The 24,387-nt window shown below is 47.1% G+C and overlaps 11 protein-coding genes across 14 annotated transcripts, besides 1 other annotated feature; 6 read left to right on the plus strand and 5 right to left on the minus strand.

Annotated features, from left to right (window-relative positions):
- Positions 1-225: 225 nt before the first annotated feature.
- On the plus strand, positions 226-4,066 carry TSTA_018500 (ubiquitin-protein ligase (Hul4), putative; the record flags this gene model as incomplete). Its single annotated transcript, XM_002483969.1, has 3 exons — positions 226-838; positions 898-3,033; positions 3,087-4,066. 3 exons carry the CDS (start codon positions 226-228, stop codon positions 4,064-4,066), a joined length of 3,729 nt encoding a protein of 1,242 aa, XP_002484014.1.
- A 1,365-nt stretch (positions 4,067-5,431) lies between these two features.
- On the minus strand, positions 5,432-6,733 carry TSTA_018510 (muramidase, putative; the record flags this gene model as incomplete). The annotated part of the gene is made up of 2 exons (XM_002483970.1): positions 5,432-6,664; positions 6,716-6,733. 2 exons carry the CDS (start codon positions 6,731-6,733, stop codon positions 5,432-5,434), a joined length of 1,251 nt encoding a protein of 416 aa, XP_002484015.1.
- A 1,563-nt stretch (positions 6,734-8,296) lies between these two features.
- On the plus strand, positions 8,297-9,928 carry TSTA_018520 (mucin-desulfating sulfatase, putative; the record flags this gene model as incomplete). Its single annotated transcript, XM_002483971.1, has 2 exons — positions 8,297-9,371; positions 9,457-9,928. The coding sequence occupies 2 exons, from the start codon at positions 8,297-8,299 to the stop codon at positions 9,813-9,815; spliced, it is 1,434 nt and encodes a 477-aa protein (XP_002484016.1). The 3' UTR covers positions 9,816-9,928.
- Positions 9,929-9,991: 63 nt separating this feature from the next.
- TSTA_018530 (uncharacterized protein) lies at positions 9,992-10,566 on the minus strand (the record flags this gene model as incomplete). The annotated part of the gene is made up of 2 exons (XM_002483972.1): positions 9,992-10,228; positions 10,300-10,566. The coding sequence occupies 2 exons, from the start codon at positions 10,564-10,566 to the stop codon at positions 9,992-9,994; spliced, it is 504 nt and encodes a 167-aa protein (XP_002484017.1).
- Positions 10,567-10,759: 193 nt separating this feature from the next.
- Positions 10,760-11,570, plus strand: TSTA_018540 (NAD(P)H-dependent FMN reductase LOT6, putative; the record flags this gene model as incomplete). Its single annotated transcript, XM_002483973.1, has 2 exons — positions 10,760-10,828; positions 10,923-11,570. The coding sequence occupies 2 exons, from the start codon at positions 10,760-10,762 to the stop codon at positions 11,568-11,570; spliced, it is 717 nt and encodes a 238-aa protein (XP_002484018.1).
- On the minus strand, positions 10,765-13,470 carry TSTA_018550 (uncharacterized protein; the record flags this gene model as incomplete). 3 transcript variants are annotated; one of them, XM_002483975.1, is made up of 5 exons in its annotated part: positions 10,765-11,670; positions 11,729-12,000; positions 12,055-12,450; positions 12,501-13,169; positions 13,218-13,470. In XM_002483975.1, 5 exons carry the CDS (start codon positions 13,289-13,291, stop codon positions 11,609-11,611), a joined length of 1,473 nt encoding a protein of 490 aa, XP_002484020.1. In that variant the 3' UTR covers positions 10,765-11,608. The 3 variants fall into 3 exon arrangements, with proteins under 3 accessions (XP_002484020.1, XP_002484019.1, XP_002484021.1); XM_002483974.1 differs by having other exon boundaries at positions 11,729-11,944; positions 12,501-13,193; positions 13,227-13,291; XM_002483976.1 differs by lacking the exon at positions 10,765-11,670 and having other exon boundaries at positions 11,983-12,450.
- Positions 13,471-14,001: 531 nt separating this feature from the next.
- Positions 14,002-14,045: a sequence feature (CT-rich).
- A 65-nt stretch (positions 14,046-14,110) lies between these two features.
- TSTA_018560 (alcohol dehydrogenase, zinc-containing, putative) lies at positions 14,111-15,917 on the plus strand. Its single transcript, XM_002483977.1, has 7 exons — positions 14,111-14,416; positions 14,485-14,554; positions 14,659-14,727; positions 14,784-14,799; positions 14,859-15,059; positions 15,115-15,573; positions 15,623-15,917. Exons 1-7 carry the CDS (start codon positions 14,382-14,384, stop codon positions 15,814-15,816), a joined length of 1,044 nt encoding a protein of 347 aa, XP_002484022.1. The 5' UTR covers positions 14,111-14,381; the 3' UTR covers positions 15,817-15,917.
- Positions 15,918-16,128: 211 nt separating this feature from the next.
- On the plus strand, positions 16,129-17,971 carry TSTA_018570. Of its 2 annotated transcripts, XM_002483978.1 has the most exons (3): positions 16,129-16,527; positions 16,596-17,139; positions 17,200-17,971. In XM_002483978.1, the coding sequence occupies exons 1-2, from the start codon at positions 16,139-16,141 to the stop codon at positions 17,083-17,085; spliced, it is 879 nt and encodes a 292-aa protein (XP_002484023.1). In that variant the 5' UTR covers positions 16,129-16,138; the 3' UTR covers positions 17,086-17,139; positions 17,200-17,971. The 2 variants fall into 2 exon arrangements, with proteins under 2 accessions (XP_002484023.1, XP_002484024.1); XM_002483979.1 differs by having other exon boundaries at positions 16,596-17,971.
- TSTA_018580 (DNA repair protein, putative) lies at positions 16,634-19,409 on the minus strand (the record flags this gene model as incomplete). The annotated part of the gene is made up of 7 exons (XM_002483980.1): positions 16,634-17,844; positions 17,895-18,467; positions 18,516-18,784; positions 18,854-19,007; positions 19,063-19,161; positions 19,216-19,349; positions 19,382-19,409. The coding sequence occupies 7 exons, from the start codon at positions 19,407-19,409 to the stop codon at positions 17,194-17,196; spliced, it is 1,908 nt and encodes a 635-aa protein (XP_002484025.1). The 3' UTR covers positions 16,634-17,193.
- Positions 19,410-19,718: 309 nt separating this feature from the next.
- Positions 19,719-21,654, minus strand: TSTA_018590 (uncharacterized protein; the record flags this gene model as incomplete). Its single annotated transcript, XM_002483981.1, has 5 exons — positions 19,719-19,873; positions 19,937-21,161; positions 21,210-21,241; positions 21,294-21,522; positions 21,580-21,654. The coding sequence occupies 5 exons, from the start codon at positions 21,652-21,654 to the stop codon at positions 19,719-19,721; spliced, it is 1,716 nt and encodes a 571-aa protein (XP_002484026.1).
- Positions 21,655-22,875: 1,221 nt separating this feature from the next.
- TSTA_018600 (uncharacterized protein) lies at positions 22,876-23,735 on the plus strand (the record flags this gene model as incomplete). Its single annotated transcript, XM_002483982.1, has 2 exons — positions 22,876-22,940; positions 23,009-23,735. 2 exons carry the CDS (start codon positions 22,876-22,878, stop codon positions 23,733-23,735), a joined length of 792 nt encoding a protein of 263 aa, XP_002484027.1.
- Positions 23,736-24,387: the final 652 nt, after the last annotated feature.

Raw genomic sequence — 24,387 nt, forward strand, 5'->3', positions numbered from 1 at the left:
TCCGAAACTACCTCTGCACCTTGTTTGGCTTCATTTGTCTGCATGCGGCATTCTTGCTCGCACGATCACAACATCAAGCTTGACTAGGCTAATACGATCTATCGAGTATATATATGATAACTCTGAGCTAGTATCGACAAGGAAACAAGAACGAGCAAAAGACGTACGAAGGAAGAGATAGACATCGTCAAGGATATCAACATCGCAGATATATGCATCGTCCACATGCCGCCGTGGCCCTCTCGAATCCTTCCGAGCACATCGTCTCCGAGCTCACATTCCAATTCGGTTCATGCATCGCCTCTGCCACAGCCGCCGCCATCCTTCCATCGCAATCCGAATGATGTAGATCGAGCTGCATTCAATACCGTAGACTACAATGTCCCCGTCCTCTTGCCTACGACGTCGTCGACATCGATATTCCGGAATCAACGTCGATCCCACGCCCGTTCGAGCAGTCAACCGTTCCCTTCTTCGTTAATGAATCCACATGGTCTTCGGAAGCCTGAAAAGAAACTGACAAAACGGGACTTTGGTCTTGATTTGGATTTTGACGATGATGACGACGATGATTATGATGACTACAATGCTACGGTTCGAGCGGACCATTTGCGAAGTACAAGCGATGATATGGCCACGGGAAAATGCATGACATGCAATTCCACTTGTCGTTGGCCGCGCCATGTTCAAGTCTTTAGGTGCACCATCTGTTTGACGGTTAATGATCTCGAGCCACGCCCGGCTACAAAGACAAGGGATCATTACAACCATGTGGAAGACGATGATCATCCCCCGCCTCCGCCACCGAAGGATGGTTCACCTGAACATCCACCACCTGGTATGTGAAATTTTAATTCTAGGATAAAGTATTTGTCCGTGTTCTTACTGTTTCAATAGCTCCTATATCAATCAACGAAACAAAGCGTATTATCGAGAATTGTCTGGTCAGGTTTCTTTCAAGTCGTTTGTGCGGCAACCAGGATGCGAAATTTGTGCGGCCGGAGCAGCGATATCGAGAAAACAGCAATAGAAGACCGAGCACACAGACGGATGAAAAACGCTCTGCACGCTCGGAGATCCCAACGGGTTTTACGGACACTAGATTTCTCTCACCCCCCTCTAATGGTGCAGGATACATGGAACGACCCGATGGACGCACCATGCGCGTTCGCTCGAGCTCAGATACACCGCCCATGTCACGGAGAAGAGGTCACTCTGCACAAGGCAGGGAAAGTTCACCTTTGCGCCTGAATACAAGAAGACCTGATTCCAGAGGACGCTCCGAGGGCAGCCGGCCGTCGATTTTCCGGCTTTTAGAGGAATATATAATTAGATCATTTACGGGTTGCGACTGTCTTAACAATTCTTTTATGACTGCTAGTGCGCTCCGTTCCATGTCTAATGCAGGCATCGAACAACCGAGACAACCTGTTCAACAGCATGAGAATACACCACCTCCGAAGTCACCGACATCAGAGACAGTCATGTTTCCAGAGATCGACCCCAAGATGCTGCTTTTGGGCGATTTGGCAGAGAACTCGTCTTGGTGGATGGGCGGCCGGCCGCGTCGTCAGGATATTAAGGTTGCAGGTCCCAAAAAGCGAGAAAAGTCGCCTCTTCGGTCAAGGTCTGTGGTGACGACGAAGTCGCCGAGGATTGACTGGGAAGGTGTAGCTGAATGGTATCAGCTTGTGGTGCATGTTGGGGAAAACTGGAGGGAGGTGTGGAACAAGTTAGTCTCAGCAGAGCAGGAGCATGGTCATGAAGGTGAAGCAAAGCCAAATTCAGCGGTGGACATCGGTTTGATCGACAGAGAAATCGCCGAGGCGCGAGTGCATGCTCAAAAGACCTTGATGAAAGCTACGGAGATTTTACTGAAGCGTCCTCGACGACCGCTGCGCCGACCGGAATCGGCCAGGTTCCTGCTCATATTACTTGCCAATCCTTTACTTGTATACACAAGCAATAGCGCGCCAACTGGAGTGGACTTTCTTTCGCCGGACGCTGTTGCAGGCAGCCAAAGGTCGATACCCAACTTTAGCAGACGATATGGATCTAGTGAACGAAAAACAGGGCCACCTTCGAGTAGGTCGCAATCCGGAAGTCTTGGCCATCATTCTGGTATTATAAAGAGGATTCTAGGCCTTCTCGGAAATCTGCCAAACGACTGTCATCACTATTTGGTTGGATGGTTCTCGCGCTTCTCTAAACATCAGTTTGAGATGTTGGTAGGTCTTGTCGGTCGATTTGTCACGTATCGGCTGAGCAGACAACCTGGCCATCAACGAAGCGAATCAGCACAAGCTATTAATGAATTGGTTCCGAATATTCCAGCAGGTATCGAGAGCTCCCCTGCTCATTGGCATGCAGTACTACATGATTCGCGCTCTTCAAACCAGGCGAACGAGGATAATGGTCGTCGACGGATGATATACAACACTGAAGATTGGCAAATCCGAGCTGCTGCTCGGGTAATGGCACTACTATTCGCAGCAAACAATCATGTTCCACACTCAATACACAAACGTGACGCTCTCCTGCCTCAAGACTACAACGCCGCTACAGCTCCTCTCATCTCTCAGCATAGACAAAGTGGTTCCACCATGATCCCTTTAAGTACTTTTTATAACACATTATTGGATTTTTCAGACCTTGTCTCGGATTTTGAAGCGTGGGAGGCTCGAACTGCTAGGTTTTCGTTTTGTCAATATCCTTTCTTCTTGAGCATCGCTGCTAAGAGCCGGATTCTGGAGCACGATGCTCGTCGTCAAATGAATATTAAGGCCCGGGAGGCCTTTTTGGACAGCATTCTCAATCGTAAGGATGTCAGTCAGTATTTGAACCTGAAGGTTCGGCGAGACTGTCTTGTGGAGGATAGTCTGAGGGGGGTTAGTGAAGTGGTTGGAGCCGGGTCGGAGGATATCAAGAAGAGTCTGCGTATTGAGTTTATTGGTGAGGAAGGAGTGGATGCAGGAGGTCTGAGGAAGGAGTGGTTTTTACTGCTTGTCCGGGAGGTTTTTGATCCTAATCATGGTATTTATCCATCCATGTGTTATTGGAGAGAACTAGTGGGCTAACGTGGCTAGGACTTTTTGTTTATGATGACGACTCCCAGTTTTGCTACTTCAACCCGTACTGCTTTGAGTCTTCGGAGCAGTTCTTTTTAGTGGGAGTTCTTCTGGGCCTTGCAATCTACAACTCTACCATTCTTGATGTTGCGTTACCACCCTTTGCATTCAAAAAGCTTCTCGCCGCAGCACCGTCTACAAATATGCCGGCATCTGCGCAAAGACAGCCGCATACCTCATCATTAGACGATCTAGCCGAGTATCGTCCCGCTTTAGCCAAAGGCCTACGCGCCCTTTTGGAGTTTGACGGCGACGTCCAAGAGACCTTTTGTTACGATTTCGTAGCCGAGGTTGATAAATATGGCCAACACATCAGTGTCCCTCTCTGCTTAAACGGAGAAAACAAACCCGTCACAAACGACAACCGCCACGAATTCGTCAATTTGTATGTTCAATATCTACTTGATACAGCTGTGCAGCGACAATTCGAGCCGTTCAAAAGAGGATTTTATACCGTCTGCGGCGGGAATGCGCTTTCACTGTTTCGTCCGGAAGAAATTGAACTGATGGTCCGCGGTTCGGATGAGCCGTTGGATGTACCTACACTCCGAGCAGTAGCCACATACGAGAACTGGCCAAAACCCCTACCACCACTCCCACCATCAGGAACCGACCACACCTACAACAGCGACAATAACAACACAGAAACCGAACCCGCCGAACCAACAATATCATGGTTCTGGGACTTCCTCGCGCGGTCCACACCCACAAACCAGCGAAAACTGCTCTCCTTCGTCACAGGCAGCGACCGTATCCCCGCCACGGGTGCCGCGAGTCTGAGTATCCGAATCTCATGTCTCGGTGAAGATTCATCTAGGTATCCGATTGCGCATACATGTTTTAATAAGTTGGGTCTGTTTCGGTATGGATCTAGGCAGAAGTTGGAGAGGATGCTTTGGGATGCGATTTGTAATAGTGAGGGGTTTGGGTTGAAGTGATGTCTTCGTTTATATATGTGGGGGTGGATGGTGGGTTCTTTGTATAGAGATAGAAATAGAGGAATAACACCAGTTACTTGTCTGTATACAGCATGCCTTATAGGCTGTTCAGTATTGAAGATTAGCTCTGTCATTAGATTAGGGCTAAGTCAACCCGGAGCCCAAGATATCAATCTTGTTAGTCAAGACAGAAACAAGATATCATTAGAATTGATACTATCTTTCCGTAATGAGGCCCCTCTTGCCATGAAACTAGACCTTTTAACTTGATCTGATCCCTCAATCTTCTATATCATGGCAGTATTTGAATATTCACTGATCGATGCAGCTCTGGAACAAAATGCTTCATCTTTCCTAGGTCTTGTTTAATCTTGGAATATAAGGGAAGACTTCAGTTGTCTGAGCCGCATAGACGAAACGACGAACATTGAACTTATGAAGTAGATCAATATTGCTTGGAATCGATGAGCCTTTTCGGTTTTAGTTATGGCTTAAATGTCGTCAGACTCTTTGACTTGAGTATATCTATGGATGCATTCGACTTATTACATACAAGTAAACCTTCTACAGAGGGACTAAAGAGATATATGAATCAATATGATATACATGGAAACAAAGCTATGCTTATCAGTATGTATTAAATTTACTGAATAGGCCTTTGTAGTTGACATATAGAAACTTCAACATTGCCAGGACTGAAGGCGAATGCTTTGATATTCTCAGGTTAGAAAGATGACTCCCCAAAGAGGAAACGAGGGGAATTCATAGCCTTATGTGAACAAATCGAGGAAAACATCTCTTTCTATTTTTCTTTTTCTCTGGTTTGAACAAAACCAGTACGTAAAAGTATCAGAGACTAAAACTTGGTGGCTGATGAATCAAACCCTAATTATTTGGATACAGTTTACCACGCAGGGATGTATCCCGTGACTCTGTAATTCAGCTCCTTGCATAAAATCTGAGCGAATTTCGGCACATGGATGAACAGGTTCGATTGTGAGACTGGTACGGTTTCGAATTCAGCCTACGGAGGACATGTTTGCTATGCCGCGAGGCTTAGAGCATGCAACCACGTGTTTACTCATTGTGGCTGAAGGAGTAGTATCGACTATGTGTTTCAGTGTCAAATTAGGAATCGAAGGCAAAATCTAAACGCAATCGTAAGGTATCAATTTGATGGTAGCCTAGTCATAAACTTCTCTCCCATAAAATGAGCATCACGCCCAATGACAGATAACTTCATAGACAAAACATCATAAACAGACACGAAATCAATCCGAATACATGATATGATGCTCGTCATCTTCTCATGAAAGAAAAAAAAAGTGTTTATAAAATATGTGCACAGAAAGGAAGAAAAAGATCCTAAGTCGAAGTCGAAATGCAGTATTCGTAGCCCAGCCACAAATTCGTACAGGCGGCATCTAAACCTGGATTTAAGGCCAGGAATTGAGATGCAGAAACGCCCATGTCCTCCTCGACTTCGAGGCAGTAGTCACCAGACATGACAAGGACGTATTTTTTACAGTTTGAAACGGCGCCGGGGTAAACGGGACCGGTTGCAGTAGGAGAAGCAGCAGATGCAGGAGCTGAGGGCGGTGTAGGTGGAGTTGTTGTAGTCGTGGGAGTAGCAGGTGTCGGAGCCGGTGGAGGAGGTGGTGTAGTCTCAGTAGGCTCTGGCGCTGGAGGGGTAGTGGTGGTTGTAGGGGTCGGAGCAGCGGTAGCGCTGGTGGCAGGAGCAGTAGAAGAAGGAGCGGGGGTATCGCTGGGTGAAGATGAACTCGAGCCGCTATTGTTCGCAGGCGTGAAAGAGCCCTGTGCAGCGGTCAGAGATCCAATAATGTTTCCGTTGCACTGAGTGGCGCCGCTGGACCATCCCAAGAGACGGTTGGCAACATCAGAGGAGTAGCATGCAGTGGCCCCAGCCGCACCCAAATTGAGATTATCAGGAACAGAGCCTGCGTTGTACAGGCGTGCTGCTATATAGTACTTGGTCGCGTCGGTGGCATGGTATTTGGACTCCGCCTGTTCAATCAACTGTTTGAGACCAGGTCCGCCATTCGCACCCTGATCCAGAGTACCCTCGGTGCCATCGGTGATCATTTGGAGGATTGTGTCAGACGGGCAGGGAGAAATAGGAGTTCCAGGATTGCATGTTCCTTTGCCGTTATGAGACTGCATAAGGCCAGGATTGTTGACACCATAGTTTGTAGTCTGTACACGAACACAGCCGTTGCTCTCCTGCATGACAATGGCGAGAATGAAACGAGCATCAACGCCGCTAGACTTAGAAACGGACTGGATTGCATTGTAAATATCGTTGATCTCCTCTTCGGAATCGTTCTCCGGGTGGCCCTGAAGATTCCCACACGAGGAGAACATGATGTTTTTGTTGGTATTGAACATGTCATCGAAATTGGAGACCCAGTCGTGGACGGCTGGCCAACCATCCGAGATCTGTCCATTGCCACCAAAGACAGTGTAAGAGGCACGCTTGTCTAAAGAGTGAATGTCTGCTGCCGGGGCAACATCGCGAGAGGGAAGGGATGGAACTGGCGCTCCGAAAATGAGTGCAGGTAGGCTGCCGGCAGCCAAGATCTGTAATAGTTGGTTAGCCTTGTTTCTTCATGATAGTTCAGGAATACATACGAAATGAATGAGAGACATGATGTCCGAACGAAATGAAAAAGGAGTGTGAGGGAGGAAGAAGTCTCGCTTGCTTACCAAACGAAAAGAAAAAGAAGAAGAGCCTCGCGGGGGGAGGAGGGGAATTTATCTTTTGCCCATGACTCCATATGTGGTTGACTCGGTTGGCGAATCGACTGACACATCGATTAGTTCCCCTCACATGAAACATCGGACCAGTCCGTTTATGCCAATTCAGCTGGCCTAATATGCTGACGGAGGAAAAATCCGCAGATCTAGCCAGGGGCAAACCAATGATAAGCACCGCCGCCGTGATGGGCACGGGCGATGAAACGACGGGCTGGCCAACACCAACTGGCCTAGCCAGGGTCAGACTTATCAGCTTAGTGCATGATTCCCCGCGTAGCAGTGATTGGGCCTGTCTCGTATATTAGACTCCAGGAACCAGGAACAGATCCACTGAGAGGCGAAGTCAAAGAACTCAGTCAGAAAGCAAAGAAAAGATGAAATTTCGGAGGATAAATCGAGATTACGTTAAATGAGTCACCTGATATGATTAGTCATGCTCTTTCCTGACTGACAACCACACGTCAACTCAAGACCTTCATGAATGACTATCTCGAACAAAATGTCTCTATTTTGCTGTGACTGTCAACTGATCAGAGTCTGGCTTGTTGAAGGCGCCTCACAATGAGCGCAGCCACCGGACAGCGTCCAAACTCCTGCAAGGGTCCTCCCTTACACTCCGGATGAAGAAATGCTCTAGATCGGTGCAACAAAGCACAGCAGCGCGAAATCTAGCCGACCTGTAATCGGAAATTGAACGGTGCATTTAATAAACGCGGCAAGAAAAGCTGACTCCAATGCTGAGGGGCGCACAGTGGCCATTCTTCCCGCCCTCTGCCGGCAGACTGAGTCGACTGCAGCGCTAGCATTGAGGCCTTCTCCCCGTGCATTTCGCTTTCCTGATTCGACACTGCTGGCAGGCTGTCGATGCGGCGAAGGCAACAGTACCGGCTTCTGTGCGGGTGTCTGTCGGAGAGACCAGCTGTGGTACTGTTGAATCAGGTTAGAGTAGTAGTTTGAGATTCCGACCTTGCCCCTTGTTTGCTTCACTTACCTTGGTCTCTTGTCGTCAGGCTAGGAAATTCGCAATGAATCTGCAGACGCCTACAACTTTCGCAGGAGTACTAAGAGCAATGTTGCGTGTTGTTGCACATTATAGACCAGGGTGCCCGCAGGAAAAGTTGCATGACCTGCAAGCGGTGCAAGGTGAGCAAACGTCAGAACTGCTTTAGGAACAACTTCTGAGTGGCTGGTCATCCAGGTCCGATGTATTGGTCATTCAGTACCGTCTAGATTCCCAACATTACATACAAGTGGGGTAGATAGTATGGCAGGCAAACTGACTCTTCGGATCGATCTCGTCAGGGAAAGGAGCCGAAGCTTTTTATATCGGGCAGACGCCGTGATTTCTACCCATTTCTGCAACTGCAACAAAAATCGAACATTATCTCAATGGCATCGAGGTGTTTCTTGCCACAACAGAACGCAAATGGTATTCCTGTTCATCACAAAAAAACCATGTCGGCCCACAAGAACATCATCTTATTAATCGCAGATGACCTCGGCCGCGAAATGATGAGTTGCTACGGCAGCAAATCTATCAAGACTCCTCATCTAGATGCTCTGGCTGCATCTGGCTCCAGATTTGATCTCGCATTTGCATCAACAGCGTCCTGTAGTGGCAGTAAAACCACAATCTACACAGGGCTACATACCCATAACAACGGCAGTTATGGCCTGAACCACGACAAAAACGGATTCAAAACCCATCCTGATATCGAAACTGCACCACACATCTTCAACAATATTGGACACAAGACCGGTATCCTGAGCAAAGTTCATGTTGGCCCGGATAGTCAATACTCCTGGCAAGTTCGTTATGAATCGGACTCTCGCAACGTTGCACATATCGCGGACAAAGCCCGTGAATTCATGTCGGATGCAATTGCGGAAGATAATCCTTTTTTCCTGACTGTTGGATATATTGATCCTCATCGACATGTCCCTCATCGCGGCGGGTTTGGTAATGTCGAGGGCAATTATGATCCCCGGTTGAAAGACCGTACGTTCTCGCTAGAAGATGTGGTTGTCCCTAGATGGCTCAGTGACTTGCTGGAAGTCCGACAGGAATTCTGCGAATATTACCGATCTATTTGGAGGCTAGATCAAGGAGTGGGGATGATATTACAGTATGTCAAGGAGCTAGGGCTTGAAGATAGTACAATGCTTGTGTTTATGAGTGATAACGGACCGCCGTTCATCAATTCAAAAACGACATTATATGACTCTGGCGTCCATTTACCGTTTTTGATGCGCGTGCCCGGCCGTACAACTGGCATCGCGAATCCGAATATGATTAGTTGGACAGACGTACTGCCAACTTTCCTCGATTGGGCTGGTCACCCTGGACGGCAACCTGGAAAGGGCTTCTGGGGTCCCCGACGAGGCCGCTCATTCTTATCCATTGTCGACCATACCGAGGTGGACGAAACTTGGTCTTGTGTCTTCGGATCACATACTTTCCATGAAGTCACAAACTACTGGCCAACACGCTACATGCGTGATCGTTGGTACAAGTACCATCGCAATGTCTGTTGGCGGTTAGAATTCCCATTCGCAATGGACCTGTACTCCTCTCTCGTTCGAAGGGATGCGCAATGACTGTGACCCTTCATCAGGCAAGCCCTCCATGATTGGCCAACGCAAACTCAACGACTATATCTTCCGACCACCGGAAGAGCTTTATGATTTGGAAACCGATCCCTTGGAAGTTCACAACCTGGTAGATGACCCAGTACACCGAGGAAAGTTGTTGGAGATGCGAGCTGCCTTGGAACAGTGGCAGAATGATACCGAGGATCTCTGGTTGTGGAGGGATGGAACGAGCGTTTGGATGTATCGAGTTCAGGGGTATCACCGTGAGGGATTGAGGATTCCTGATCGCTTTGATTTTGATCCGACAAATCCTGGGAACAGAGATCTGGGAATGCCTATTGTCGAGTTGGATACGAGTAAGATTACGAAAACGCCTGTATAAGAATCCTGAAGCTGGAATTCGCGTTGGACTCAATGCCGTCTGAGTAATACACTCGTAAGTCTAAGAAAGCTGAAGGACAAAGAGCTTATACTTCGTATACAGAGAATTTACAGTATGGCAACTTTCTTGGTCACATAGTTCTTTTTTCCTTTTCTGACAATACCCACTCTAAAGGCTCATATTGTCAACTTTCCTTCACTCTTCATCTGCCTAGCTACGGCCACTGTGTGCTTGACCGTCTCACTACTCAACCGCCAGTAAAGGTCCATAAGCTTCTTATGCTCCTCACTACCATCTTCTACTTCAGGATGGTGCCACTCATAAGTCGATACCATATACATCTCTCCCTCTTCAACGCCTTGTGAGAGAATATTTGTAATAGAAGTCCCAGTCGACGGGATCGTGAAAGCGATCTGTAAAAGTCCTCCGTAAGCCCTAACCCAAACTCCAAACCCCAAACTCCAAAAACATAGAACAGACAAACCATAACAGGTCTTTTGAGGATCGCAACTTCTTCAATCTCCCCCTCCACTCCGTCGATGGTGACCATCCTAGTGAGACCGGTGACTTGTTTCGTTTGCTGGTCATGATCCTCCCGGACGACGCGAGAGCTGGTGATGGCTTTGACGAATGAGACTGGATTGCGACATTTGTGTTCTAGGACTTTCCAGAATTCGGCGGATGTTAAACGAACGCTGTCATCCTTGGGGGTGTTGATAGGAACAGTGGTGGAGGTGTATATGACTACCATGTTGTCTATAATTGAGGAAGATGAGAGATGTAGAGAGGGATGTGTAAGCAGTATGGAAAGAGAGCAGGAAAACAGGTCATTATATAGACAGCGCATCGGACAAGAATCAGGTACTGTTTATGGACGGATATAAAGCCTGCCCAGGTGGTAAGGATACTTTGAGTTCCAAGGTTCGAGCACTTGAGATATCTCCATGAGAAAAGCCCCATCCGACTGCGCAGCCGACCCTGCAGCCGACCCTGCATTTACCAAACATGGGCTAGTATCTGGTACCATGTCTCTCCCAACTGCATAAATAGCAGGAACAGAACGTCCAGAGATCAAGTCTACTCCATCTACTACGCAATCTACTTCAGTATCAACCAATTCTGTCGAACAAAATGAGTCCTCTTCAAATTGCTCTTATCCTCGGTTCTACTAGACCCAATCGTATCAGCCCTCTTGTTGGCAATTGGGTCAAGACAATCCTCGAATCGAGCGGGACTTCGAGCCCACAATTCTCAATATTAACAGTCGATATCCAGACGTTCGATCTACCCGCTTTCAACGAGTCCGTCCATCCCGCGCTGATCAACGACCTATCAAAATTCACTAGTCAATCTGCGCGAAACTGGAATCATGAAATTGCAAAGTACGATGCATATATCATTATTTCACCAGAATATCATGCGGCCATTCCGGGCTCCCTTAAGAATGCGTTGGACTTCTTGTATCATGCCTGGACCGGAAAGCCAGCGATGATTGTGACATATGGCATCATGGGGGGTACCTCTGCCAGCGAGGGACTTCGTGTGATTCTCGAGAATGGGTTCAAGATGAAAGTGTCTTCATTCGCGCCTAGACTTGAATTTCCTGGTCGAGATCCCACGAAGAATAATTCAAGCCAGGCGTTGATCGAAGCTATGCAAGGAAAGTTGTCTGTTGAGACGATGAAGTTTTGGGAGGGTAAAAAACAGGAGATTTTTCAAGGATTCAAGGAAGTATTGGAATTTGTTGCAAAGTAGACTTTCGTCTACGAAATTATCATGGGAAAGATAGTTGTTTACCAAGGAATATATGCACTTACATTTGAAGCCATCTGGTACAGATAATTATAGAACTGCACTATAAATTTGAATGTTAGGGAACAGTTTGGGAATTCAACCACAGAAGATGAACCTACCGGATAATTTCCAGCGGTTAGAATAAACTTTCAGGTAATGAAGGACCGATTCGACAATATCCATGTTAAATAGTCGGTCGGATCGTTCAGTATATCGCAGACAAGAAAGGGCACCAAGGTAGAAGCAGTGATGGGACCAGATGGGAATTATTGCTGCATAATGATAATGCCATGTTGGGAACTGCTTGATACGGTCCAGTACCATCTGAATAGCCACTGTCAGAGCCGGACAAACGTCAATCGGTCTCTCTTCATGAAGAATGATCATAGCACTAGCCAGTCAGAGCTGAGACATTGATCAATTATTTCTACCATCCTGCACTTACTTGACGCAAATGGCAAGAGAAGAACAATTCTTTCCACGTCCAGCCTCCCCTTCTTGAAGCACCGCTGATGCAAATGTTGTCAATTTCCGATCCAGGTCAATGCAATGGTCAGAACTGGAAGGTTGAAGAGGATGTGCCCAGCGATCCAAAAGGGCTAGTTCCAACAGGTAACATGCTTGAACAAGTCGAGTGAAATATTCCAGTTGCAAATCGTCCTCGGCGGTATGGTCGTCAATAATGTGCAAATATAGATTTCCAGGAATCAGCGTATGACTTTCAGAGAGAAATGGGTCGGCCCGTTGCTCCTTTGTAACCGGAAATGGTGGTACTGGAGGTGCCGGACAAGTAAATGCACCGCATCTAACCGGGTTGTCTATGGCTGCCGCCATGATGACTCTGAAAAAAGATCAGTCAAGCACCCAAGACGGACTGGGTTAAGAGTTCACCTCTCAAGAATAAAGAGACTCCACCAAATCCGTTTTGAGCTTGTCAGCCTTGTGCTGTGACCACCGCCATCTCGTTCCAGGAAAAGCCCGATATGATCAGCGAGTAAAGTCGAAGAGGCAATAGTCGTCAACGCAACATCTATCATGGCCTGTAGGTACTCATAAAGCGACAGAAGTAACCCTATTTGCACTAGCTTTTCACTGTTTCTTCGTTGTGAGACGAGAAGAGTAAAGAAACCCTTGCATCTGAAGTAGAGTTCGTCCACGTTCGAAAGGGGTTCATTACCGCATATTTGAGAAAGTAGATAGCAGGAATAGAGTAACAGAGACGATTCGCTATCTTGGGAAGATAGTATACTTGAGATACTATCATCCACTTCACCGGGTAGAACCACTGGAAGCCATTCATTCAGCGTCTCTAAGTAGGGTAGACATGCCGAGCGTAAACCTCGACCTCTGGACGTCAACGTTGCCAGTGTAACATTGGTCAAATGAGCTTCAATAAAATCCGTCCACGTTGATAGTCTCAGATTAGATGTATATTCGAGAATCCGCGGAGACTCATAGCGTGGGATGTTGAGAGGAGCACATGGTAGTACTTCGCCTCCAAACCTATTCCCATCTTCGGTACTGGCCAATGGCTTGTCGTACCGACAATTGATACCGATTCTATGATAGATCAGACATCTGGAGCTTATTTCAAGCAGCGCACACTACCTTAAACACCGCCCGCAACCTGGAATTCCCTTGTCACACTTTTTCTTCCTGGTGCGGCAAGGTACGCAGGTCATTTTGATAATAAAAGCATATCCATCTGCGAATTGCAGAGAGAAAGGACATGTCGAGCGTCGAGAATGTTATTGAGGTTGAAAAGAATCCGAGTTCACGATTATCACGTGACCTTATATCCGGCCGGTTTTACCGAGAGCATTTCCATCCAAATTAAGGTACCCTCAAGACTCCTTCACCCCTTGCCTGACCACATTGCGTTAAAGACTTAAAGTTCAACGATGGTCATGTGAACTGGTTGATCCGAGTCTATGGTTGTCAAATTGTGCATCTCGTACCACAAACTCACACCGGATGTTCCCATCTGTTCGAGTACAGTCATCAATTCTTTGCTTTTTTTTTTTTGTTGGTATTTTGCTCTCGTACAAGTCTTTGTATGCTGACCAGAAATTGTCACCGAAAGCCATGATCGGGAAACAGAGCGTCTGAGTAAGCCATCAATAGAGTCAGCAGAAAGACAGCTGTTCTATTCTCCTCCTAGAGATGATTGTCGCTGTTGGGTGATGTTGAGCTGCGTGGGCTGGCTTGGTTGAAAACCGAGAGCGTGGCATGTTGTTTGTAATGTGTATGTACGGAGTACGGTAAGCGTATTTCAACCCCGTATCAATGAGTGGCCCGAGCAAGTGACGTATGGGCGTCTGTAAAACGGTAACTTTTGTATGAAATTCCGTACTTTTCTCCCAGCCAAAACACTCAACAGAACATTTAAATACTTCTTCTTCTTCTCCTCCTCCTCCTCCTCCTCTCCTCCTTCTCTCCATCTTCCCATCCAGCCAAAAATATCGATATCCTCCTCAACAGTCCCAGGTCAGTCGAATCGCATCGAAACAATTGAGTTGCTGCATGATATCCGCCCAGACCCTCTTTTCCCCCACTTGATAACCAAAGCGGGGATGCTTTTATCCTGCTTGCCAAACAAACTGACATCACCGGGTTGGGCGTGTTCGTTGCTAACTGAGACTGTTGCATTAGAAAGAGGTTTTTTTTTCTCTTCTCTCGCATCTTCCTCAAGAGTTTTCGTTTTCTCATCTTCCAACCCATACACAAAGAATATCTTAAACAGAAGAAAATTGTCTGTCACACACCGCAAAAATGGCGTCCGTTCCCAAGACTATGAAGGCTCTCCAGTAAGTAAACTTCTCAGCGAGCAATTGTCGCCCCTCCAGTTGCTGAACACCGGTTTTTTCACTTGCAGATACTCCAAGCCAAAGGAGTTCAAGATCGTTGAAATTCCTGTGCCCACACTTCGCGATAACGATGTCCTGGTATGCGTCCTCGGAGTTTCTGATCTTGCTATCGGAGTTATCCGTAGCCATTGCCGTTGCACCGATTGAAGCGACAACCACTAACTGTGCTACTCTGTGGATAGATCAAAGTCAAGGCTTGTGGTGTTTGCGGAACTGATTTGCACATTCACGAGGGTGAATTCCTTGCAAAGGTATTTCCCAACTCTTCATTGCGTCGGAGCCAATATGCTGATAGCCTCGTGTCTAGTTCCCTCTCGTTCCTGGTATGCTTTGTTTCCAATACAAACGCTTCCCCGGTGACGGCTATTAATCATATTCGTAGGTCATGAGACCGTTGGTGTCGTCGCTGCCGTTGGACCCAAGGTCAAGGGTTTCGAGATCGGAGAACGTGTCGTTGCTGACAACTCTGAGCTTTGCGGTGAATGTTTCTACTGCCGCCGTGGTGAGGAGCTGCTCTGCGAGCATTTCGAAGCTCATGGTGTTACCATGAACGGCGGTTTCGCCGAATACTGCGCATATCCTGGTAAGCATACCATTGAATCGTCCTTGGTGTTGATCTGTTCCTAATTGGTGTTCAGCCGGTCGTGTCTTCAAGATCAAGAACCTTAGCGATGTCGATGCCACCCTCCTTGAGCCCGCTTCATGCGCCGCACACGGACTGGACAAGATTGCCCCTAAGATGGGCTCGTCTGTCCTTATGTTCGGTGCCGGTCCCACTGGTCTTGTCCTCTCTCAGATGCTGCGCCAGAACGGTGGTTGCCACGTTGTTGTCGCTGCCCCTGAGGGTTTGAAGTTGGAGTTGGCCAAGAAGCTTGGTGCTGGTGACGAATACATTGCTCTCTCGCGCTCCAACCCCGAGGTTCAGTTTGAGAAGCTGAAGAGCGAGAACCCATACGGATTCGACATTGTCGTTGAGGCCACCGGAAGCGTCAAGATCCTTGAAGACTCCATCAACTACGTCCGTCGTGGTGGTAAGCTCGTCGTGTACGGCGTGTATGCTAACAAGGATCGCGTCAGCTGGCCCCCTAGCAAGATCTGTAAGTTCCCTCTCTCTGTAAAAGGTGGCATGTTGCTAACGTTGTATAGTCGGCGATGAGATCACTATCCTAGGTTCCTTCTCAGAAACCTACAAGTTCCCTGCTGCTATTGACTACCTTGACCGCGGCAAGGTCAAGGTCGACGGTATTGTCAACAAGACCTTCAAGCTCGAGCAGTGGGCCGAGTGCTTGGAGGCTATGCGTAACAAGAGCGCCATCAAGGCTGCTATCACTTTTGATTAGATCTGTCAGGTATCCTTTGGGTTAGACATCTGTCAAATTTTTGAAATTCTTGGATACGTTAGCGATAATGATAAATGAAAATGATAATTGAATTGCAAGTCGTAAGAGGAATAAAAGTAAAACCCGGGGTGAATCGTTTTATATGGCGTGAGGACCTTGGACGAGTTGGTCACGATGATCGCATTATTGCTGCTTAGTGAGCTTAGTCACCTCGCAGTAGCTCGACTTAGTGACATCACGAATACTGACCCACTTAAAAGATTCCTTCGACTCCAACAACGATACCTTCACCAGAGCTGAAGGTCACGAATCACAAAACAAAATGGTAAAACCACTCTCCTTCAAAGGCGACAAAAAGACCAAAAAGCGAAAACACCGCGACGACGATTCCAGACCACCAACCACCTCCACGGACCTAGTCACCCAACAACAACAACCAGACGAACAGTCATCAACAACACAAGAAGACCAAACCTGGGTCTCAGCCGATGTACCAACTGACATAAACGGTCCTGTAATAATCGTCCTCCCATCCACCCCGATCCCGACATGTATTGCCTGCGACGCGAACGGGGCCGTGTTTGCGAGCGAGTTGGAGAACACAATTGATAATGATCCGCGGACCGCAGAGCCGCATGATGTGCGACAGGTATGGGTTGCGACGAGGGTTGCTGGGACGGAGGGTGTTAGTTTCAAGGGTCATCACGGGCGGTTTGTCTTTCCACCTCCCGCCTCTCTTGGTTGCGTATGGGGGTATGGTGTGGCTGATGGGTGAATAGATATCTGAGCTGTGATAAATACGGTATTCTGAGCGCAACGGCAACGGCAATATCGCCTTTTGAAATGTTTGTCGCTATGCAGGCGCCAGATACGCCTGGAATGATGGCATTGCAGACGCGAGGCGGAGAGGGGGAATCGGATACATTCATAACCATTTCCGAGAAACCTTCGACCACCGCCAAGAAAAATAATGATAACGATGGCGATCAAAAGAATAGACAGATTGATATCCGCGGCGACGCAAGTACAATTACGTTTTCATCTTCGCTTCGGATCCGAATGCAGGCTCGTTTTAAACCGAAACTCAAGGCTTCAAGGGAGAGTAAGGCGAAGGAAAAGATTTCTCGAAAGGAGTTGGAAGCTACAGTGGGAAGAAGGTTGGAGGATCATGAAGTCAAGAGGTTGAAAAAGGCGAGGAAGGAAGGGAATTACTATGAGGAGGTGTTGGATGTTAGGGTTAAGGGGAAACATGATAAGTTTGCATCGTGATCCAGTGACTGCAATTGATTCGGGAGTATGTGGAGGCGTTGGGCTCGAATATAGGTATATGGATATCTGGTATAATGATAATGGTAGATGACTGATCATGAACAAATGCTATAGCTCAACCTCCTCTTCCGCATGATTTTCGCCCGCTGATACAAGAGAAAGCTCATTCCACGTCCCTTTCAGAGCTGCTCGGTATGCACGAACACGGTTCTGATATGCTTCACTGCCTGCTTCTTGAGAATCGCCCAATAGATCGGATATGGTTTGCTGGCTCTCTCTTTTGGCCTCTGTTGTCGTAAGTTCGGAGTCGGTTTGTGATTCATCATTTGTGTGAATAATGGAGCCAACGGTGACTTCATCATCCTCACGAGTAAACTTTTCGCTACTGGAATGGGTCGTCGTTTGATAAGAACTTTGAGATTCTTCTCCTAGGACCTCGTTGGCATCTCGTGGCATAGGGCCAATGTCAAATTGAACTTTGTCTCCCATTGCCTGCAACTGGAGCCTGGCCTCACGCATTATTGTATAACGAGCTCTTTTACTTTCATGCGCTAGTATATCTTCTCCTCGGGCCCCGCGCATATGTCGGTCGTGGACGAATTTCTTCCGCGAGCACAAATGCCCAAATAATCCTTCTATGGAAACTGATTCATTCCAATTCTTTCCGTCAACCGTACAAGGAAACACATCCTTGGGCTTGAAAGCTTGTACAAGCTCACAGAGTTCCGCATAAGAAGAGTGACGAGAATATGGAAATGTCTATTCTCGTTAGCATACGCAAACCCAAAACTCTTCATGGTATAACATACAATGGTGGTTATGTCTGGATACTTTTCCTCAAACGATCTAGATTTGCCCGTACCCCTTGTAGTGCTGAGCATAGAGGCTAGATCTTTGAGTGAAATATCAGCGTCATCAGCAAGTCCAAACTCGTCCAGCGAAAGTGCTCTATGCTTCGACATGAAAGCCAGCCTCAACAGCTCTTTTGTTTGCGACAATGCCGACTCATCTTTGATGTGCTCAGACAGTAGGCTTTCAAGTTTCCGAAGTGTGAGTTCATCAGGCAGCTCAAGTTCATGAATCTGATACAAGTCTCTTTTTCCTCCTCCAGCACCAATTTCTGGCACTTCTATCCCGGTTCTGTTGTCACGGGTGACAATGGGCGTGATGTAGACCGATTTCTTCGATTTCATTGTTTTACAGAAAACCCCAGGCTCGCAGCTGTGGATTCGCACAGAGTCATCGGACGTCAAGCAGCCAGGGACAAACTCGTTTCCCAATTGAAATCCGCAGAGAAAAGTGGTTGTGTCGAAGCCTGGGGTGCCATTGCCACGGGATGCGAGAGACTTATATAGACTGTATTGATATCGATCGACATGGACCTATACATCATCAGCTCATATCCCTAAATCAATAAAGACGCATCTCACCTTGGAATCCAGGAAAGCAGACAAAGCTTGCCAAACTTCTTCATAGCCAAAGGTCCACGCTCGAAGATAGAAGATAGTATCTTTAGGATATCTCTGCACCTGCTCTAGAAGCTCTTTGACACCTTCTGCTTTCGATGGGAAGTATCTGTATATATTTGACTTGACGGCAAATGTTGTATCGAGGTAAATATTGTCAAGAGTCTTCAGACCACACGCATAAGGCACGAGAGCAGGATGTCGAGTCAATGAATTAACCCACCAGGACTCCGCTTGATTTAAGTCAGCATTTATTCCACTGCAGCAATCTAGACATGCAACAAGAATGTGTATGAAAATACCTCGAATATCTCCAGTATAAAGTATAGCCTTTCCCTGACCCTCAATCAAGAACATCACTGCGCCTGCGCAGTGATTAGCATCCAGGAGAGTCACGCGAATACGCTGTAACGGGGTGAGTTCAATCTCCGTGGGTGTATTGAGGGGTATCGGTCTCTTGAATCCTAGTTAGCTGAAGGAAACCAAATATTTGCAAAGGATTCTGACATACCAGGATCTTTGCCAGATGTCCATAATGCTGCTTTCTAGCTTCGAGTATGCCCTTGGAAAAGTTCATGCGATGGGGATATTTCTCTAATCGTAGGAGCAACTGCAATAACTCCATCAGTCATACAATTTCCAAGATGGATAGAGCGCGATTCACTTCTCTAGACACAGCCGAGCAATAGATGAACGGTGACCGCAACGATTCCAGTCCCTGCAAGTGATCGCTATGCACATGACTGAGAAAGCAGACCAATGGCGCTGGCTTATCTGGTACTTTGCGAAAGTAGTCAACTATTGGCAATCAATCGGTTTAGTGCTCTAACCTGCCTGGCTATGGGGGTTGAGAGACATACTCCTGATGGACGGGAATTCTGGAGAAAATGGTGAGCATGAAATATGTATGAGTTTTCCGGCAGTATTCTTTTATCTTACCTGCGATGATCCCGTTGAAGGTTGACATGCTTTATTTCTGAATAGATCGTCTGATGGAAGACATCTTGAGGTGCGAGATGAGATGATAGAGAACGAGGGAAAAGAGAAGGAAAGAAGAGCAGCGGAATGAAGTACTACGGCACCTGCCTGTTTGGGATGCCAAGAGATGTATGTATGACCTCCCACCTCACTTTGCGATCAGACCGTATATCTACTCTTGCTCATTATTTACGATTGCTCAGTGACGAACTCGTCCAACATCCCTGCAAATGTCACATCGTCATATATCTGCAGAAACGACGGATCCAAAGCCATATCGTTCCCAAATTCGAACCCGCTCATATAATCCTGTCCAGAAATTGCTGGTATCTGCTCGAATAATCCTATGAAATGATGAATATTAGTATACACGCCGACCGACCCAAGCAGTAATAGCCCAGTCCTACCATCTGAAGGTACCAAACCTGGAAATTTCGAACTCTCCGGCTCGTTATTCAGTACACTGCTGATAGTTGTCGCTGCTCGTTGTGCTTCCACAGATCGATCAGCAATCTCCTTCCATATCCCTTTCGAAACTTTCAGGGCGTCTAGGATATCGTTCCGCCGATACACAGCGTAAGGATTCGTCGTGATACTCTCATTAAATCTACTCAAAGCAAAGCACAGTATCATCGTAGCTTGCAAAACCTCATGATTCAGTACATGCGCAACCCTCCACCGAATCGCAAACATGAGCCCTCCCGGCTGTAATTCCTCATTGATTCTTCGCTGGTGATCCAGAATTGCTAAGCCGGCGTTGATGCATAGCTCGTTTGATTTTGTGCTTTCTTCGCCAGTGGAGCCTTTTATGAAACTCCATCGATGGAGGAGATAGACGGCCTTGTGTATGAGTATGTCCAGATTAATTCGGCTCAGCAGAGTGATGGGATTTTCTGCAATTGATGACTCTAGCGGTTTATGTCGCAGCCATGTAGGTATAGAATCAACAGCTTTCTCGATCTTCGCACTGAGTATGGATCTAGTGGCAGATGACGGCGATGCTGTTTCGGTTGCCTCGTATATCTCCGCGGTCACCTTGATGATAGCATGCCTATGTATAAGATGCGACAGCGGAGTACGCTCTGTCGAAGGCCGTTCGGGCGGGTAATCAACAGACTCGAGTCCGATATCACTATCCATCAAAGACAAGGGCGGACGTGTATCACACTGAGTATCTTTGATGATACGAGGCAAACCCAGTTGTATGCTTGTGAAGAAATCCATCTGGTACAAGGCCATCCAAGTTCGTCGCCGTAATTCTGCCTGTAACGGCCGGATATTGGGCCAGTGAGATGGGTCACGATGTAGTCCCGTTCGAAAAGCGATACGTATCACGACACCCATCAGGATCCAGTTGCCGACGTATGTATCGACACTAACGTTCTGTTCAAGGGCAAAGTGTAAGGTTAATGTTTCGATGGTGTACCTGCTCGGTCGAAGATAATCGCCTGCAACAAGACAGTAGATGGTGAGAGCTCGGTAGGTCTCGAGCATATCGTTTGACTCGACGGATGTAGCTCCAAGCGCTTCATTATCTTGTTGTTGGAGATATGCAGACATGCTCATTACACTGAACAACAGTCCTATCCACATAATCGGTACTATCGAAGGATCTCTCCAAAAGTTCGCATACTATAAAGGACGAATAAGTATAATGATGCCAAACAAGGAGCTCCTTACCTCTGCAAGAAAGGTATCCCTGTGCAGAACAACTACCCAAAATATCAGCCAACGCCATAGACCACTATAAATCCCAAAACCTACCCGGAGACAAATCCACAGTATTAAAATATTGGCCGACAAGCCTATCAACAGCCTTCCGCGGAGGCATCCTTGCCAATATCTGCTCCCTCGAAAAAGACGTAGTACTCGCAAGCAGCGAAATCCTGGACGGTGGCGCACCACGCGTAAAACCCGCATCAAATGGTGTCGATTCCCGACTTATAGGGCCAATTGACTGCTCATCCGATAAATCGTCTTTGATGCTTCGAATCTACGCATCCCACCATTTAGATATTGAGAAACTGTCCGTGTTGAGTTTCAGACTTACTTCCTCCAAAATCGTGACCCAGTGCGAACTACCAATATAAACCGCATCGTGATCTGTAAGGCTCAATTTCCCCATACTTTCTGCCACACGACCATCTGAACGATCAAGCCGTACGCTATCATCTTCGCCGACTTTCCCATCTGCTGAGTCCAGCAATGGACGAGATTATTGCTCCAAATCTCTCATCTCAGCAACCAAACTCTCCAGACGAGCAATTCTTTGTCTAGCATTTTGCCCTCTGAAGCGAGGTCTGTAATCAACTGCGGTTTTGCGTTGTTGCTCTGTAACGCTGTAGGTGCATGCTTCAGAGTTGCCGCGGCGTATGCATGCGTTACATGGCGATTGTCTATCGCAACGGATTCTGGGTATCTTCTCAATGAACTGCCGTTGATGGAAAATAGGTAGACTTACTTGCGTCCCCTGCAGTAGTTGCAGCTTAATATGGGTTTGTCTCGTCTTCGGGATGACTCCGCCATTGTGATATTAGAAGGTTAAGGGTGGATCTCGTTATATATGAGACCATGAGATGCATAGGTGTAACAGGACGGTCAGATTTTTAGGTCTTTGATATTATTGAATTACTCGGGTACATCTTTGCGATTCCGAAAGTAATCCACGCTTCATAGAACTTGAAAGTTCCTGGTGAGGCTGATTGACGCTTGATAAGTAGTAGGAACACGTGACACGCGTTCAGTGTATATATATACTCGTTTATACGGTACAAGAAAACTATGAAGCAGATAGAAATGCATGTTCAAATATTAGTACGACATTGATTTGTTTTTGCACTTTTTATATCAGTAAAACTGACAGAAGTATGTGTACGGAACAGTCCAGTATCCACTCCAGATTACGGCTCCAGAGGACTGAACTGATCATACTGTCTCAATCTTTCTAATAATTAGACAGGAATTAGACGCCTTATTCTTCTTACAGAAGACTAAATAGATCCTTGGCCTTGTCTAGGGTTTGCTGCTTGTGTCATTACATGTCCACAGGGTTAGGGTTAGTAGATTGCGGACGATCGGACGGTGGTCACGTGAGAGAACATCTGAGGCAGTTGATTGGTCAATTGACCACTATACAACCACCCTCCGTGATGAGAGAACGTCTATAAAATGCAGCTCGTGGCAGGTATCCCCTGATTGTGTGAAAAATGTGAAAATAACCACTTACCTAGAGTATCTGCTTCGATAGCAACTTACCGGCACCGGGCTTCATATCCTTTGTCTCAGAACACTGCGTATAATCCTTTCCACCACTCGACCCGGTACTTCGACCGCAATATATAAAAAGATGCTGGCACCCGAGAGAAAAGCCAACGATGACTTTGTCTACCATTCGGGGTTGAAGTTTGCACTGTTGATGACCTCCATCTACATTTCCATGTTCCTGGTGGCTCTGGTAATAAAATGCATATTGACGCCAGATTACCAGCATACTATCTCCCCGTTTGGTTCCAGGCGATCAAGGGCGACTCGGCCGTCGAAAGCGGCATCCATATCCTACCCTTCATACTGGCTCTCGTCGTTGCAACCGTGCTCACCGGTGTCCTCATAAGCTGTATTGGCTACTATACACCATTTTTGATCCTCGGCATCTGCTTGGCGGCGGTCGGTTCAGGGTTGCTCACCACCCTTGGCGTCAAAACATCGGCTGGCAAATGGGTCGGTTACCAGCTCCTGTACGGGTTCGGTCTCGGGGCTTGTTTCCAGACTCCTAATATGGCTGCGCAGACAGTATTGCCTCGCAATGAGGTTTCGATCGGTGCTTCGCTTATGCTTTTTGGCCAGACACTATTCGGCGCTATTCTCGTCTCGATCGATCAGAACGTACTCGACGGCCAACTAGCTAATCGCCTCGCGGGCATCGCGGATATAACGCCGCAGCAGATTGAGAATGCCGGTGTGACCGGTATTCTCGCGATGATTCCCTCGGAGTACCATGAGGCGGCATTGGAGGCGTACAATGCCTCACTGCGTGTATGCTTCCAAGTCGCGGTTGTCGTGGCCTGCCTTGCGCTCCTTGGCGGACTGGGCATGGAGTGGCGAAGCGTCAAGGAGACGCATACGCCTGATGATGAGTCTGCGACGGAGGAGGGTAGGGAAGGGGGCGAGAAGGATGGCAAAGTGGACGATGGGAAAGAAGAAGTTTGAGTCGCTTAAACAACCTGGCGCTAACCCTAATTCGGCCCCTTGATCGGAACTGGCCAACATTGTAATATGTATATATTTTCTAGAATCGTGATGCAATATATTGTTAGATTAGGCATATTAGAATAGGCAGCCATATAATTTCAAATTGTTGTAATTTCATGGCATTTTCCGGTGAGGAGTGGTGTGTATGTCACATGGAATTGTCTCGTCTTCTTAGTAAGTGTCTAAGACCCCAAGGTCAAGATGCACCAACTACGTAGTCCATAGGGTTTCTAGGCAATCTGTTTGGCCTTATGATGAGTCCACTTGTATTCTCACGTGCCATTTCAAGTACGTAAAGTTGTAAAGCTGAGCGAGCCAAAGAATTAAACCTGACAAAGAAGATCTCGCTAGATCGCCTCTCTAAGCCTTAGGCAAAGCATAAAGATTAAAGAAAAAAGAAAAAAGAAAAAGGACAATAAGACGTGTCGAATGTGCATGCGACCTAGACCCATGGCGAGAATCCCACATCAAAGCGATTGATTCGCTGGCGCATCGTTAAGGGAAAAGAAAAATACATACATATATACACATGTATATATGTAGGAAAGCGTGGAGTCATGCCAACAGCGAATACGTAGCGCCAATGAATGCCCGCGGGGGCCTTCAAAGT

The sequence above is a fragment of the Talaromyces stipitatus genome, genomic scaffold (genome assembly GCF_000003125.1).
Source record: "Talaromyces stipitatus ATCC 10500 scf_1105507295549 genomic scaffold, whole genome shotgun sequence".
NCBI classification, from domain to species: domain Eukaryota; kingdom Fungi; phylum Ascomycota; class Eurotiomycetes; order Eurotiales; family Trichocomaceae; genus Talaromyces; species Talaromyces stipitatus.

What these genes read in the sequence shown, in the direction of transcription:
- TSTA_018560 (XM_002483977.1), top strand. Translation starts at nt 14,382, where the DNA reads ATGGCGTCCGTTCCCAAGACTATGAAGGCTCTCCA. An exon ending in CGAATACTGCGCATATCCTG is followed by an intron (nt 15,060 to 15,114) that starts GTAAGCATACCA and finishes ATTGGTGTTCAG; the next exon opens with CCGGTCGTGTCTTCAAGATC. An exon ending in CTGGCCCCCTAGCAAGATCT is followed by an intron (nt 15,574 to 15,622) that starts GTAAGTTCCCTC and finishes AACGTTGTATAG; the next exon opens with TCGGCGATGAGATCACTATC.
- TSTA_018570 (XM_002483979.1), top strand. Translation starts at nt 16,139, where the DNA reads ATGGTAAAACCACTCTCCTTCAAAGGCGACAAAAAGACCAAAAAGCGA. An exon ending in TTCAAGGGTCATCACGGGCG is followed by an intron (nt 16,528 to 16,595) that starts GTTTGTCTTTCC and finishes ATGGGTGAATAG; the next exon opens with ATATCTGAGCTGTGATAAAT.